This window comes from Anoplopoma fimbria, chromosome 17, assembly GCF_027596085.1.
Source record: "Anoplopoma fimbria isolate UVic2021 breed Golden Eagle Sablefish chromosome 17, Afim_UVic_2022, whole genome shotgun sequence".
Taxonomy (NCBI): Eukaryota; Metazoa; Chordata; class Actinopteri; order Perciformes; family Anoplopomatidae; genus Anoplopoma; species Anoplopoma fimbria.
The window spans coordinates 15,693,460-15,710,240 of NC_072465.1; the positions used below are offsets into that span (position 1 = coordinate 15,693,460).

A 16,781-nucleotide genomic window follows, 5' to 3' on the forward strand; every position below is an offset into this window, starting at 1 on the left:
ATAACAAAATAACTTTAATAATATCAAACTAGCAAACGAAATGTGAATGAAGAAATGGCTGTGCTGAAAAGCTGACGCTCAGCTGCCACAAAAGACTCAGTTACCCATCATGCCTTGAGAAGGAGACGTCTTGGTCGGGAAAGAGTCTCTTCGGGGTTGTGCTTGTTAAATACGCCGTGGCACTCGGGCGGCATGGTGGAAAACACTTCTGACGTTTACCGCCAACTCCGCCCACCCGGGCGAATTTCGGTCTGCGCCGGTCCTTAAAGAAAGTGCATTCTGTACCCTGGATGATTCAACTTGTAATCGCTGGGCATCTTTTTGAGCTCCAACTTTAGCTGACCTTACTGCTTGACTGCGGCGTTGAACAAGTCACAGAAATGTCTTCGGCACAGACAGTAAGTGGTTTTGTTGAAGTATGTCGGTTTTACGTGATAAACAATAACGTTGACTGTTCCTGCATTCAGCGTTACTGCGTCCTTGGCGCCTCCACTACCGCAGTCTTCTCAGTTTTAGTTTGCAGTATTGTTGTGAAGGTTTAGCTGTTCATTCATAAAACTAACAGCGTAGCATTGGTATGTTATTAGGGTTAGGGCCACATATGGTTCAGTGTCTTACTTGAGCACTGGGGATGGCATTCAACAACATGTCGTGACAGTATGTCGAGACATTTTCTATGCATTGAGTAAAATGAGCACTGAACTAAAGAGGCGTGTCAGCTGTTCACGCCTAGCTCTGTGAGTACTTTCACAAGCCATATAGGGACCTTAACTTGGGGATGTTATTTTGTTATGTTGTTTTTATCAGCCTAGTTTTAATAAATAAATATATCTGATAAAATGAATCGGTCACAAATATGCAAAGAAGGTTGCCCAAGTTATTGTTTACAGGAGATTTGCAAATATATCAGGGTTTCACAATGAAATGTTCCAGGACGTTGAAGTAAAAGCTTTTAAAACATTATATAAAAAGTAAAATACGACCATATCTAAACAAAATAAAAGATGTTCTCAAATGTATGAATTGATGCAGCCAGTTTGGCCTTACCATCCATACTATTAATCTTGTCAAGTGACAAAAGCAATACTCTTGACAGTTTTATGTTGAGTTAGCAGTTAATAAAGAGTACCAGAACTATCCACGTTCAGTTGATCACATCATAATAGACATAATAAAACAGTAATCATGACATGCATTGGTGATTCAGTCAGTGACTTCGGCTCTCACTTGTTTATTTAGTCGAGGCAAACATAAACCCACAATTTATAATATTGAGAATTGAATTAATTAAATGTTCCAGTCAAAGTAAACAATGTCATCCATCTTTCTTCTGGATTTTGAGCTGTGGTTATAGTTGGCACTTAACCTTAGTTGTTCTTGCATGTTTCCCTCAGTTTTCAGACCCAAATCAACACAAGCGTGTAACTTCTCAGTCCAACCCTGGATTCCTGGAGCGATTAAGTGAAACTGCGGGAGGAACAGTTGTCGGTGTCGGACTGTTTTTCCTCTCATTCTATGTTCTTTTTACCAACGAGGTAAGAAATACACACACAATGAGCAAAAGCTGCATTTATATATAGCACATCAACGCCACACTGCACACTAATAAAGTCTATTGTTGTGTTTTGTTGCCTGATGATGAAACAACAGACTAACTCTATGTATCTGTTTCTGATGTTAGGGACGTGCTCTGCAAACAGCATCCTCCCTGAATGAGGGTCTTTCTCAGGTTGTGTCGTTGGGGCCTTTCTCCAGCCTCGACCTGCAGAACAACAACCGCTTAGTTCATCTGTCTGCACAGCTGCGCACCTCACAGGTAGACTGTACTCTCTGTTTTGTCAATCTTCTCTCTCAAATCACACCGCAATAATGTCTTTATTTTTAACTATTTGTGTTACAAAGTTTGGAAAGTAATGTTTAAGTCAAGGCTGATGTTGCCTTAAACATGAAAGACTGACCCCAGTCACGTCCATGCAGTGAGGCATACAGTTTAAAAATGAAACACTGGTGAACACTGCAGAAAAGAGTGTCAATACAATAAAACACACAGACAAAACAGGAGTGGGGACAGGAAAGGTTATTGTGTATATATGATATTAAGAGTATAAACACTCCAATGTGGACTTACAGTAAAGTATTTTCTTTTAAATATCATAACTTATTGGTGCTATATACAAGATTGGGAGCATTTCTATTGTCTCTCAACAGCTCTAAAGAAGATGGTGTAAATAACGGTGCTAATAAGTGCTGATAGAGCTAACAGTGTTTACTTGAGGGGGAACTAGGAGGTGGGTGCTACGCTTCTGAAACGATGCTGTCGGTACGGAGTTACAAGCTGTAACTGCAGTATATGGCAGTGCAGAGCAGCGAGCGTGAGATAGCCAGTGGGGCACACTTCGCATGTACGATCTGCACTGAAAGTTTGCACGGCCGGCCTGGCTGTGGAGAAGGAGAAGCTCAGATAACAACACACACAGAGGGATTCATTCTCTGCTCAGGTAGACATTACTATACTATATCTTTACAAATGTAAATTTTGTAACAAGTTTACAAAAAGTTTAGGGGTATCAGGATATCATTTTCAAACATCTGATTTGTTTAAGCATGTTTAGATTTATTTTGTTTTGCTTAGTTACTAAGTAAGAGCGATACTGAAATAAATTTAACTTCAGGTAATTAATCATCTGCACCCGTGTCTGTGCAGCCCCTCCATGACCCCAATTACAGAGTGGTGGTGCAGGCAGTGAAGCTGAAGAGGCAGGTGGAGATGTATCAGTGGGTGGAGTACCATGAGAGCAAGTAAGTCTGTTGTGTGCATAAGTCAACATTAAGGGTGGGGTCATGTGTAAAAAAATGTTGCCTGGAATACAAAGCATTATTCTGCCCAAAGTCAGTTTGTTACTGTGTGACTAATTTCAGGGACTACCAAGAGAACGGTGAGACCAAAACTGAGACGACGTACAACTACAGTGAGTAGTTTGTCTTAGTGTTTGGTAACGACACGATGTGCTTGACTCTGGTTGAGGTTGTATGAATTGTTTAGATGTGCGATGTGAATTGAAGCTTTATTATACATTTTTCTTTAGACACAGAGTGGAAATCGGAGTTGGTCAACAGTCGTCATTTTGATAAGGAAATTGGTCACCAGAACCCAAGGTATTCAAATGTTTTCATAGATTATTCTGTTCTAATCTGTGGCATAAATTGTTTGTTTATGTTGATTTAATCTTTGATTTCATTTTTGAATTTTAGTGCCATGGCGGTCGAGAGTGTCACAGTCTTGGCTCCTGAAGTCAGTGTTGGACCTTTCAGTCTGTCTAATGGTATCTTTACTGACATCAACACACTACATGCAGAAATTACACAGATACTATATTGTGTGCCACACCGTTGGGTTTAGTTGAATCTACTGATTGCTCATTTATTCTCAGGCCTCGTGGAGCAGATAAATAACTTCCAGACGCTGAGTCTAAGGGATTTTTCTGCCTTTAACTTGGCCCCTTTTCTCACGGTTGATGACGATTATTTCTATCACACTCAAAACCCACGCAGGCCGGAGGTGAGCATTATGATGTAAACTTCACACATATACATATATGAGGGGTATCGTTAACTAAATTAGTGCAGTATTTATTGTATATTATTCATTATTTGGTTGTTTCTTTCATAAGGTTGGGGATGTGCGTGTGAGATTCTCCTTTGCTGGACTGAGTGCTGAGACGTCTCCCCTCGGCCCGGCTCAAACTGTGAGTGCTGCAGATCTGCAGATTACCAGTTACAATATTCATTTCACTCGTGGTGACATATCAGCGGATCATTGACTTAAAGTAATTACTGCGTGCATTTCCACTGTGTCCTGTCCAATTAATGTAGATATGTTGGTATTTATCATATGCATCAAAATCTTTGATAAATTGACCTGAACTGTTTAACTAGTGCTGAACAGTTAATGGGATGGACCAGTTGATCAACAGAAAATCAAGCAACATTCATTTGGATAAAAGGTTAATCATTTAAGTAATTTAGTGAACATTCACTGGTCTTAGCTTCTCATATAAGAGGATTTGTTGCATTTGCTGTTTTTTATCGTTGTTCATGTAATTTGTTGATTGGACAAAACCAAACAAATATAAGATGTCTCTTTGAGGATTAGTCAAAAAAATAAACTTTTTTTTGTTTGTTTTCCAGGTCAGCATCATAGCCATGCAGAGAGGGGAGCAGCTGATGCCTTTTAAAACCAAGTCAGGAGACAAACTGGAGATCCTGTACCTGGATGAGCTCTCTGCAGAGGTCAGTGTGGATTTTATTTTGTTCCTTGGACATTGCGTTTGGTTTTTGTCAAGTTAAATTGATTTCTTTTGGAGGATAATATAACAGTGTGTGTTATAACAGTCATGCCCTTATGTGTCTAGTCACATATTTTCCACTTGGTGTTTTTGTTCTGGTAGTTGATGCTGTTATATTGTTTTCTGTAGGAGGTTTTTGAGAAAGAACTCCAGTACAACAGTATGAAGACATGGGGACTCAGGGCTGCAGGCTGGGCCCTCATGTTCCTCAGTATTCAGCTGACCATGCGCATCATCTACACACTGGGTAAACAAACACTCACTGCTGCTTTACATCTGCATCATACATGGATGTCTTTCCCTGCATCTCTGTTCATAATACTCTGTTGTGTGCCTACAGTGGATTGGGTTCCTATTCTCAGAGAGCTCGTGTCCGTGGGGCTGAAGATCTTCGCCCTGTGTGTCTCCTGCTCTCTGTCTCTTCTCACCATTGGAGTAGGTTGGCTTTTTTACCGACCCTTAGTGGCCGTGGCTCTGGGAGCACTGGCTCTGCTGCCGTTGTTTCTCGCCCGCTCAGGACTTCCAGCCAAGAAGAATAATTGACTTATAAACTGATGAGCATCGCAACAATTCCTGATGTCAGGCTGCAGCTTTTCATCAGAGAAATGAGACAGTGATGTGCAGCTGTATTTGTCCACAGCTTTGTTTCAACCATATGGGACTGGCTTTCTTGGGTAAAACAGACATTCTATGGAATTGCATGTGTTATGAAGTTAAAGTGGGCATCACTTTGACACTGTAGATATATTTTTGGATAAAAAGAAATCACCACTGCTTATGTCCCATCAGACACAAGAGGAAGCTGGTGTTGTTGCCGATGTGGCCTTTTAAAAAGTGAATCGGCCAATGACGATCCCCACTGCGTCACATTCTCATCTTGTTATTTTGTGGCTCACAAGGAACAAAATAAGATAATTGTAGTCTCATATGACAGTTAATATAACTGGTCAAATACTTTTCCTCCACAAAACGTACTCAGTTGCAAGTTTATTAGGTACACCTGGCTAAAACATGCAGTCCAAAACAACAGCCCTACAGTACAATCTACCTTTATGAAGGTTAGAATGCTTAGCTTTTGTTGCAATGGTTTTAGAGAGGTGGTGATTCAACTTCATGGTGATTTTCCAGGGCTATAGTTTGAGGTGCTGTTTAACTCTTATTATACTGAGAGGTGATTATAATATTTATCAATGTAATGTGGGTAGACAAAATATTTCTTTCAGCAAAAACTGAACATGATAACCATAATGTTTATTATTTTTTATTAGACAGCATCAGTTAAAGCTAGGTGTGCCTAATAAATTATAGTAAAACGAGTCATCTTTTATGTATAATATTTTCTCCTTATCTGCAACACTTGAGGAAACCGTGTTGCATCTTGAAACATTGCTCATATCCGGTATGTGTGCATTAATTAAAAACAGAAAGACTTGAGGTGGTGTTGGAAAATGGATGTCAGCTATTTGTTTGTCAAAAATACCAATCTTGCTAAAATACCGAAGAGCAGAATGTGCACTTTTGTTGTATTGTTTATATGCATGTATGTTAAATAAACGGCTGCCGACAAGTTGAGCCTCAACGCTGTTAGCTTATCACAGATGGGCAAGACAGATAAGACGTGTCTAGCTCAGTAAATATCTTTATATCTGCTTTTTTTTTAATGAAGCAAAATCATTTTTAACTTTCAAAAGGCAATATCGCCTTCAAACTCCTTCATTCGTCAGGATTTATTGATGAGAACCAAACATGTGCTTGTATAAATCTAAAATGCAGCTGTAGGCTAATCCAGCACCCTGAACACAGCTCTGAAATGCAGATGTGTAGTTGAAAAGTTGTATCCTCTGAAACGTTTTGTCTGACCCCTTCTTAAAATCTTTATTCCGTATCCCATCCTGACTACAACTCACTGAGATAAGTGTCATTCCGTGTTTAGCAAGTAAGTGATGCAAATTATCAAGATTCTTACAAAGTAATTTATTACACAAAACACTAAGTTTCCATTTGCGTTTTAACAAAATGAGTTTCCAGTCTCATATTGTGCACGTGATCATAATGCACATAGGATTCGTATAGGAAGCACACAAACAAATTTTGACTTCATGTGTGCGTCTGTCTGTTGAAATAATTAAAGGACTACGGGTCACAGTGTACAGGTACTTCGCCCTAGTTGGCCGTGGAAACATTCCTCAGATCAGCAGGCAGGGCTTAAGCACTTAACTGTAGTTGGCAGGTATGACACAGCCGGTCCCATCGCTGACCTCTTTGATTACATAGTACATGTTGATAAAGGAGGCTTCATTATGGCAAATTTACTCATGTTAAAGTACAAAAAAAGTATTTTCCATAACCTCAAAATTGAATACTGACAGAACCTGACTACTTTTGCTTAAGACAAAAAAAGGTAAAAGCATTACACCTTTAGTAAAAACTGGGGAGAACAGTCTTTTGTGTGGGTGTGTTTGGGGGTAGGTTTGACCTAATGCTCCTTCTTCTTTCCCCCTGTAGGAAGCAGTCCTCACGCTTCCGTTTACAGTAGGACACATTTATTGCTCTTCTTTCCCCGCCTGGCCTGTAGTGCGGCCCTGGTGGCCATCTCAAACACTTCCCTCACACCATCCTTTGTTTTTGCAGAGCACTCCATGTATCCAAAGGCACTGATCCTGTTAGCCATGTCCCGTCCATCCTCTGGTTTCACAGGTTCCTTTTAGAAAAAGTCAGAATAGGTTTAAGGAATCAGGGATTCACCACTAGAAGACGTTCTGTGTTTGTTTTAACCTGTTTTACCTGCTTCATTTTGGCGAGCTCCCTCCTGGTGTGCTCATCGTTACGCAGGTCTTTTTTATTTCCCACTAGTATAATGGGAACATTAGGGCAGAAGTGTTTCACCTCAGGAGTCCACTTCTCGGGGATGTTCTCTAAATGAGGGGAGAAAAGACAACATTAAGAACACAGACACAGCTTCATGGTGCACATAGGTGAGATGAGGGTGAAGTGTATTGCACAGGTGGCTCACAGATTTCATAATGCGTTAAATGTCTTGTTACGTTTGTTTGTTGTTGTATTGTACAGAAGTTGGCAAAAACAAACTCACACGTGATACACCAGAGGAGGAGTGTGCTAAAATGCTTCCTCATGTCCAACAAATCTGCCAACCATTTTGTTTGTGGCTGGTTCTTAACACAACATTATTAGAGATATTTTTAAACCTTAGACCAGTCTGTCGCCTTCCCTACTAAATATTACAATATACAACTGAAACTACATCTGAACTGTGTTTAATCTCTAAATAATCCTTTTGCAAAAGATTTGCTGGCATTTTGATGAAATTAACATGTAAAATTGGACCACAAACATTAAGAACACCATCAGCTCTTTGTTTCATCTTACCAAGACTGTCAGGGCTGTCGATGGAGAAGCACATGAGGATGACATCAGTGTCTGGATAGGAGAGAGGACGCAGTCTGTCGTAGTCTTCTTGACCTGCTGTATCCCAGAGTGCTAACTCAACCTGCCATAAGAGTAAGAAAGTTATCAACCACAGGAAGCCAAACCATGTATATGATGCTGTAGGTCTATGGGTTTGACGTTGTCTGACATAACGAGTGCATACAAACACATATCCTGTATACAGAAATACCCATGTATTACACTGCTACTCTGGTTAACCACTTTACATAAAACAACACCATAACATAGTAACTTTAACCAAGACACAATGTTATGTTGATGCTGCACTAAGCAGTCACTATGTAACAATTTTGAACAGATTCATAGCTGAAATTGATTCGATTTTGCGCAAATCTTGGCAAAATCATGTCATGAATTGATGTGAAGTGTTTATTATAGTATAATCACTCCTTTGTTTTATCATTCATTACTCCAAATATAATAGACTCATGGGTGTTCAGAATTATTATACTATTGACTATTATTTTTTAATCACTTCATACTATACTAGTTACTGATTTATCATAATTGTGCAGGTATGCAAATCAATTTTTTCATCCATGAAATCAGATGCATTGCGAAGTTGTTAATATAAATAATAGACTATGTAACTTATGCACCATCTTGTGCCTTTACAAATGTACACAACTGAATAGGAAGTGTCCATATGGACTATTACATAGTGACTACGTTTCACAATCAGTATTTAAACAAGTTAAATAGTGGACAGTAAATAAAAAGTAATATTCACAAGTGAAAGTTATGTCAGATGAATTCGTTTGATTTAAACGTATTTAGTACCACTGCTGGTGAGAGGGAGTGGGATGAGAATACAACCAGCTAATGAAAGCTGTTGTTGTGAGTTACATGATGCAGACTTCAGTCGTAAATACGAGAAGAGAAGAATCGTTCGTACCTGTTTGCTGTCAACTTCAATGTCAGCGACGTAGTTCTCAAACACCGTGGGCACGTAGACCTCTGGAAACTGGTCCTTGCTGAACACGATGAGCAGACAGGTCTTCCCGCAGGCTCCATCTCCCACTATGACCAGCTTTTTCCTGATTGCTGCCATAGCTGCAGACGGGACAGAAAAACAACAAGATTAGTTAGGTGACGAGAATAAAAGATGACCTGCAGCTGTGTTGACATAAAGCCAGACCCGTCTGCAACCAACACCCGAGGCTAACTATCCAGCCTCTCTGTGGTAACACCACCACTGTTTACAGCCTCACATTAGGGGTTCACACACGTGGACAGCCCTTTACGTTCATTAAGTCTTAACATGTAAGTCTCACTAGCAGCTCTCCACATTTCCGCTCAGTGTTTTTCTGACCCACCCATGATCCAGACTGAGCCTTTTGTCCCACATCCCCACTATATCACTGACTAAACCGACCTTAAAGTTCACGTTTTGCCAGCTGTAACCAACCAGTGTGTGTGTGTGTGTGTGTGTGTGTGTGTGTGTGTGTGTGTGTGTGTGTGTGTGTGTGTGTGTAGGATGACCTGCGTCCAGCTAGCTAGGAGGCTCTGTTTACAATAGACCGGAGGCTAGCTCACCGGAGCTAACGCTAGCACCGGGTGTACATCTTCATTATAGTACTCAAAGGTAGGATGGGATCCTCGTGAGATTTGTATGATACTACACACCAGATACCACAGTTAGTGTTTAGGTTTCCTTAACACCCTCATTCTTTCCCCTTTAGTCACAAACCGGTACGGCTAGCTAGCTACCCAGCTAGCTTAGCATAACGGAAGTCGAAGCCACTTTCTCGGTCCGTTAGCTGTGTGGCTAGGTGGCTAGCATCGGCAGCATATCGAGTGAAAACACAGGTTAACCGTGTTTATGTGACGAGACTGGTGCCGTAACATCACGCGGACGAGGCTTTGTAACTCAACCTCGCTCGTATATTTGACATGCTCACCCACTGATTGGTTTTAAAAGCTGTCCAATGTATTTCCGACTGGTGCTTTGTTGGCCTCCGTCGCTGCTCCCTGACTGCGCTGCTGCTGGAGGATTAACCGGAGGAAGTGAGGGGGTGGGGAGAGGGAAACAATACACTATTGTACAGACGTGCAAAATAACACTATACATGTTAGATGTTAATTATTTTTATTTTTTTATTTTATTTTGTCTTGTTGTGGTGATTATTATTTTATGTTTGACCATTTATGTTATATCTTTTATTTTATTTTTTTTGCAAAATAACACTATACATGTTAGATGTTTTTTTTTTTATTTTTTTTTTTTCTTATGTCTTGTTGTGGTGGTTATTATTTTATGTTTGACCATTTATGTTATATCTTTTATTTTATTTTTTAAATCAAAAACAATAATACAGAACAGCAGCATCATTGCCAGGCATTATAACATTCGCAATAACAGGATAACAGACTATGTATCTTAGGCCTCTGACTCAGACCCCTGCTTGAAAATGACATGATGAAGATAAATAGAGAGATATCTGTCCAACTACTAGGTCTATTTAAATTACATTACAGTCATTTAGCAGACGCTCATCCAAAGCGACTTACAATAAGTATAATTTCAACATAGGTATTCAAGAGAACTACTAGTCACCAGAAGTCATAAGTGCATCTCCTTTCTTAAACAAGCATCTAAGAGCATAAACCAGAGCAAAAATATAATGCAGAAGCAAATTAATACGAATACAATAAGTGCAACAAACTAATACGAATACAATAAGTGCTAAGCGGAAGGCTCAGGGTAGTACTTCTTGAAGAGGTAAATAATCTTAGTATCATAATAAAGGCATTACTGGGTATTGCAAATGAAGATGGAACACTGAATAAACCAAAATGTGTACAGCCTAAGAGGGAATGTTCTTTTGGAATGATGCAGTTGCAGCCCAACAGCTCTAGCAAACCATATCACAACATGTGAACAACACCTAAGCACAGAGAGAAGCCATCTGTTTGTTAGCTTGCTGATTCCACCATGCTTTGATGCTACACTGGTTACAGAAAAAGAGACGAACAAAGTTGTCATTCATCTGGCGATAGTAAATGTGCTTTAATGTAGCATTAAGTTGCTTCATTTTACTCATTTACTCTGACTCTCTAGACCTCATAACGTTTCCACTCCGCTCCTCGTTTAAGTCAGAACTGCAAAAATGTTACATTGACTTATTATATTTCTATGGTTCATATGCTCCTTCATGCCATGCATATTAATAAACATGGCTGGAATCAACTGAGTATTTATCCAGAGACATTAGAGTAGCCATTGGCAGCGTTGATAAGCCCATAAATACTACTTTTGATCTCAAAACAGCAAAGCTTAGACATGAGTTATACTTATGGCTGTATATCGAGATTATCTTCTTCTGCTGCTGGTTCACTGACTTTTGTTTGTGGAGTGTTTAGGACTTATACGGTTGAAATCTGTGAAGTTGCAGCTTTCATAATGCCATATTGTTTGTGTGGGTAGCATACAAGTAGCACAGTTGCAAGCTACACTATGTGTGCATGCACCATTAGAGGTTTCTGCTGTGTGCTCATATAGTTGCTTGGTGTTAGAATTGTGATTCATTTTGATAGAAATGGTTATCATGGGATTTTAGCTGAGCTTTTCCCGTTATGTGGATGAGCAGGATTAATATGTTACACTTTTAAAAAGCCTGATCTGGTGTTTTTTTATGTGCGCAACTCCCCCGGGTATAATAGGCCTACATGTCCCCAGGTTTCCTGTATGGTAACTCCTTATTAGTCTGTAATTTGATGAAATAAGTTGTGGAAAGGCACAGGTGTTAATAAAAACAATAACGAGTACTCAGGTCAAGCGTCTAAGTCACGACAGTGGGCCAGCATGCACGATACAAGAACCCTGAAACTGAAGCAGCCATCATTCATTTTATTAATTACACCCTCTGCCTCTCCTACTGTGACATGTCAAAATGCTTATGTTCAAAAGCCTATTATCAGCTAAAACAAAGGTTTTTGAAAATAGATTTGGACACACAGTCTCAAGATCATGTAATAAATTCGGATGCATTTTAATTCTGTTATCATGCCAGAGGATGTGCTTTAGTAGTGCATGCTGGGGCAGTTCCCACTGAGTAATCCAGCTATGTGAGATACTTGTACCTAACTTGAGCATTTCCATTTTGTGCTACTTTATACTTCTACTCCTCTAACTTTTTTAGGGAAATATTGCACTTTTTAATAGACTTCCTTTTCTTTAACAGTACATCGTTGTTACTTTACAAATTCCGATTTAATCTCATCTATAATTATATCTATTTATAAATTATATATACATTATACCACTCTGAAAAAAGCTATTGCATTATAAGTACTTTTACATTTAATACTTTATGTAAACAAGACCTTAAATTGTTGTATTGCTACTTTTACATAAATTACAGATGTTTTGAAAATCTTAACATCTGCCAGTTGTTCTGTAAAACAAAGGTTGATTTTGACTGCAGGTCAGAAACGTCTATATGCTTTCATGAATTGGATAGAGACTAATGGGAAAAGTGTTTTGATGATGCTGAAAAGGTTGATATGATGCAGACTGATAGGTTGAGACAGAGAGAGTCTATTCTCAGTTGGTGGAGCAGTGTATTAATAACTGCAGCTCTTTCTCTAATCCTGATTAGAGGCTTTCTCAGTACTGCTCAGTTCCACCTCGTGGAAACCAACTCAGGCGGGTTTCTGTGAAATCAGTACGAATAACCACATTTATCTGGATGTTCAAGGTGCCAGTCTTTTAACAGTGAACAGTTTGTAAACAGATGTCTTTAAATAGCCGACAACAGGTTTTTTTTCAACAAACAGCCTTTGATTTTCATGCTGGTAATGATTTTCTAAGAATTTGTTTTTTTAGGAAAAGGATTCTGCACATAAAAGAAAAACAAAATGCACACTTTAGCCTGTGTTTTATTAATACCTTTTTTAATTGCTTGTCACCCACCTCTGGCCCTCCGGTCTGCATGTCAAATAGAGTCAGCTTGGCCTCATAAAAAATTGTCTTATCAATGAACTCTCAACTGTTTGAATTCTTAATTCTACTATGATCAGATTTCAGTATGTCCATTAAAATCTAGACATGCAGAAAGAAGAAGAGTCATAACAGTGACACTCATCAGGGAACGGATCTCTTGACCCAAACAAAATAATGATAAAAACACATGCTGTATCAGGACAGCCATAACACATATCACATAGTGTTTCCAAAAGTGTTTCATAACATCACTGTAGGCATGCCTGAGGGAGATCTTAAAGATAGAAACATTGTCTTAAAATGATAAATACACTATTTATTTGGAGCCTAACGGTTTGCAGACCTTCTTTTTGCCCTGTTTATCACTGTTTGCTTATCCATGGTCCATGGTTTCATTGATTTCATGAAGAGTAAATAAACATTGCTTTGTTTCTTTGCAAACCTCAGATCCCACATAATGAGCTCAAAATGCAAAGAAAAACAAAGTTCCTCAGACAAATTTTTTTATTATTTCGAATGATATCTCTTTAGGAACAACAAAGCAACCCGTAGCTACGTTTTCACTGTTTTATTATTAACGTTTGGGTGGATTTATTTGAAACAATTGGGACCACTGGTCTGAAACTTTCTCTTTTTATTTGTGGGAACTGGCACAAATGAAGAGAAATTAACTTGTATATTGGCATTGTAAAAATAAATTCAATTTACAGTAGCTGAAATCGACATATGAAATAATCAAAAATATAATTTTGTAGTAAGACTGAGCTCATTCGTTTCAATATGCTCCCTCTAGGACATTCATGTTGCCTGGGGTGTCAAACTGTCCCAGATTCACAGTGTGTTTGTGGTCATGGAGTGTGACACTGACCCACGTTCCTGTCTCTGTGCCCTGCACCAGAGGGGCAGAGACCCTCATATGTGGAAAGGGTAGTCTTGCAGGTAGTGCAGCAGAGGCTTTGGGAGTGACAGCTGGTTGGGGCAGTTTGCATGTCTGTTGATGGTGAGGCGCGTCAGGTGTTGCAAAGAAGGGAAGGCCTCTGGTTTATGCAGGGGGTGCGTCAACTTTAGAGGCACTACGCTGTCCTTAGCCGTGTACTTGGCAGGATCAGGGTTCATCTGGGGATGAATGTCATCAGACGCCTGGCCCTGCGGCGTGTGGCCTGAGGCCGTGTAGTGCTGTATGAGGCTGTGAACATCTGGGAAGGACTGCAGGCGAGGCAGGCTGGGGGAAACAGAGTCCAGCCAGAAGGAGCCCCTGCTGTAGTTTATGCGTATGCTGGTGGGTCCACAGCGGGTCTTCACTGACAGGGCCAGCATGTATTGAGGATGACTGCTGTCACGTACCAGAAACGTGCCTTCAGACTGTTGTAGGAGAGCTTCCCGGGCCTCACTCGCTGAGATGGATCGCCAGTACCAGCCTGGCATCAGACAGATGGTTTGGATATGAGTTTTAATTTTTACTTTTACATGAATGTAGTTTTGTTGAATTATAGCCATATGATTGGTGTTACTAGTGGTGGGGTTGGGTTTGAGTCCTAAAATATTTCCACAATAACACCCGCAAACATCTTCTGCAATATAACCCCTCCCAAATTGTTGACCATATCAAATAAATGAAACTTATATTTAATGCACTCTAAACAGATGTTGTATTTCAATGAGATAAAATATGAATTAAAAATCAGTGAGACTGCTGGTGTACCTGAAGTCTGTAGATACTGGAAAGTGGTGGTGATGCAGCGGAGGTCCCCTGCTGGGTCACTGCGTTTAGGAGAGGAATGTTGGCTGCATGAAGCTTCATGTTCCTCATGATGGAAAATGGTCAATGCTCGGGCAACCATTTTTGACTGACAGCAGCCCTGTTGATGCTGCATATTAGGTAACGAACAAAAATTGTTTTAATTAAAACAAGCTAGAAAGCAGAAACCCAGGCAAACCACCTGTGGTGGAAGAAGGTTTCAGGTCTTTTTAAAAGTAGCAGTAACTCAGTGTAGAAATTCTCAATTACAAGTTCTGCATTAAAAATGTAAAAGTATTATCTTCAAATCATATTTAAGGTACAAAATGTAAAAGTACTGCTGCAGAATAGCCTATTTCAGGATAATATTCTTTTGTTGAATTGTAATTGCTAATCCATTAATATGTACGTCACTTTAATGTTGAAGCTGGTAAAGTTGGGGCTCATTTTGATTACTTTAATGCTGGGTAGCTTATGAATTTCACCAAGGGATCAATAAAGTATTACCTTTATCCATAACAATACGACATTATTCATTGTTGAATTTATATTGTTTTATTATTGATCTGAATCTGCAAAGTAACCAGTAACTAAAGTAATCAAATAAATGTATTGGAGTAAAAAGTAATGTTTCCCTCTAAATAATGGAGTAGAAGTATGAAGTAGCAGAAAATGTATATAGTCAATTAAAGTACATGAAGTCCTACTTCAAAATTGTCCTTCAGTACAGTACTTGAGTAAATGTAGCCTACGTTAGAAAACAAAGTGACTTAAAGAAAAACAGCTCATTTATAAGCTTCAGGCCTGCGGTAAAACAATCATTAGAGTATTATTTTGTTTAAATAAAATCTAGAAATAAGCAGACTTTGAAAAAACATGAACAAATATGTATGTAATTTGTTTAAAATGATTTTTACCTTGAATTAAAGAGAATCATAAGAATCGCGATCAGTTTGGTAAAACGGTTGAAAAAACTGTCCAACGAATAATCCAACAAATTCTCACAGTAAATAATTAATGGAGGCGAAAAGGAGAAAAATATTCCTTGCTGCGATATGTTGTAGTCATAAAAATGAGTGTATGTCGCCGGCGGTCTGCTGAGAGTGAAGCTGTGAGACTGAGTGTCTCTATATTCAGGGAACTACAGGACAGAAAACAGCTCAGTTCACTTTGTACTGACGGAAGTTCCAGGAATCAGTTTCCAAGAAAGGTTTTGTGTGTCAGCGCACTGACAGTCAAGCTGCTGCGCTCTGTCAAAACACCCACACTGGCTACACACACCACGTCCTGTACGGCTTTCACAATAAGATAAAACCTCGCTGCTCCAGAGTGGCAACTTTGTGAAGAAAAGCTCCACCTTTCTGCCATTAAAAACAAGGAGGAAAATAAGTGTTAAAAATGGAGTTTAGATGTTAAAGACAATTTCATCCTAAACCTGTTCTGGGAAATGATTTATATCGCTGTACATATCCTAATTCTATGCTGAATGAAAATTGAGGTTATGAGTCCAAACCCTCCAATAAAATCCAACGATTTTGATCATTAGACTTATTTCGTAATGCCATTTTACATCATACATTTAAAAATAAAAAATAGCTGGAATTAAATTAAGGAATGACTTTCAATATTGTCAAGAGAAGCAGGATACTTTACATAGTTTTTGTAACCTCCATTATAGCTAGATTTACCTAATACACTGGCAAATTAGCGTATACGTCTGTATTTGAGAATTGTATAAGAACTGTTTCAATAATGGGATCTGATTGTAGAGTTTTTGTTTCCTCCATCACCTGGTGTTCTTTCTACACTGACTTTATTCAACGTTTTATGTTGAAGGCAATTAGCCTTACTTCCGGTGATGTTTGAATTACCTCTGTTTGTTTTGATTCAGCTGCCAGCCAGCCAGCCAGCCATACACACACACACACACACACACACACACACACACACACACACACACACACACACACACACACACACACACACACACACGCACACGCACACACACAAACCACTAATCCTTGAAACAATGTGAAATACTATATATATATATATATATATATATGAAATACTATATATATATATTGAAATACTATATATATATATTGAAATATATATATATATATATATATATATATATATATATATATTGAAATACTATATATATAGTATTTCACATTGTACACCGTTAGTGTGTACCAGCTTAGTGTATCATAATATTTGATGTCAGATGTCAGTATGTCTTCACAAAGTCCACGTTGATCATCACCCACCCAACAGTTCC

At 39.0% G+C, this 16,781-nt stretch overlaps 3 protein-coding genes across 4 annotated transcripts; 1 reads left to right on the forward strand and 2 right to left on the reverse strand.

Moving 5' to 3' along the window:
• The first annotated feature begins 207 nt into the window (after positions 1–207).
• Positions 208–6,668, forward strand: LOC129105460 (transmembrane protein 43). Its single transcript, XM_054616497.1, has 12 exons — positions 208–398; positions 1,395–1,535; positions 1,682–1,816; positions 2,705–2,799; positions 2,920–2,969; positions 3,087–3,156; positions 3,253–3,323; positions 3,432–3,559; positions 3,672–3,746; positions 4,189–4,290; positions 4,476–4,593; positions 4,687–6,668. Exons 1-12 carry the CDS (start codon positions 381–383, stop codon positions 4,887–4,889), a joined length of 1,206 nt encoding a protein of 401 aa, XP_054472472.1. The 5' UTR covers positions 208–380; the 3' UTR covers positions 4,890–6,668.
• LOC129105477 (rho-related GTP-binding protein RhoA-B) lies at positions 6,336–9,812 on the reverse strand. 2 transcript variants are annotated; one of them, XM_054616520.1, is made up of 5 exons: positions 9,720–9,812; positions 8,710–8,867; positions 7,734–7,854; positions 7,131–7,261; positions 6,336–7,047 (listed from the first exon to the last, which is right to left on the reverse strand). In XM_054616520.1, the coding sequence occupies exons 2-5, from the start codon at positions 8,863–8,865 to the stop codon at positions 6,874–6,876; spliced, it is 582 nt and encodes a 193-aa protein (XP_054472495.1). In that variant the 5' UTR covers positions 8,866–8,867; positions 9,720–9,812; the 3' UTR covers positions 6,336–6,873. The 2 variants fall into 2 exon arrangements, with proteins under 2 accessions (XP_054472495.1, XP_054472494.1); XM_054616519.1 differs by having other exon boundaries at positions 6,338–7,047; positions 9,716–9,812.
• A 2,659-nt stretch (positions 9,813–12,471) lies between these two features.
• On the reverse strand, positions 12,472–15,666 carry LOC129105475 (cytokine-inducible SH2-containing protein-like). Its single transcript, XM_054616517.1, has 3 exons — positions 15,415–15,666; positions 14,462–14,627; positions 12,472–14,177 (listed from the first exon to the last, which is right to left on the reverse strand). The coding sequence occupies exons 2-3, from the start codon at positions 14,598–14,600 to the stop codon at positions 13,672–13,674; spliced, it is 645 nt and encodes a 214-aa protein (XP_054472492.1). The 5' UTR covers positions 14,601–14,627; positions 15,415–15,666; the 3' UTR covers positions 12,472–13,671.
• Between the last annotated feature and the right edge of the window lie 1,115 nt (positions 15,667–16,781).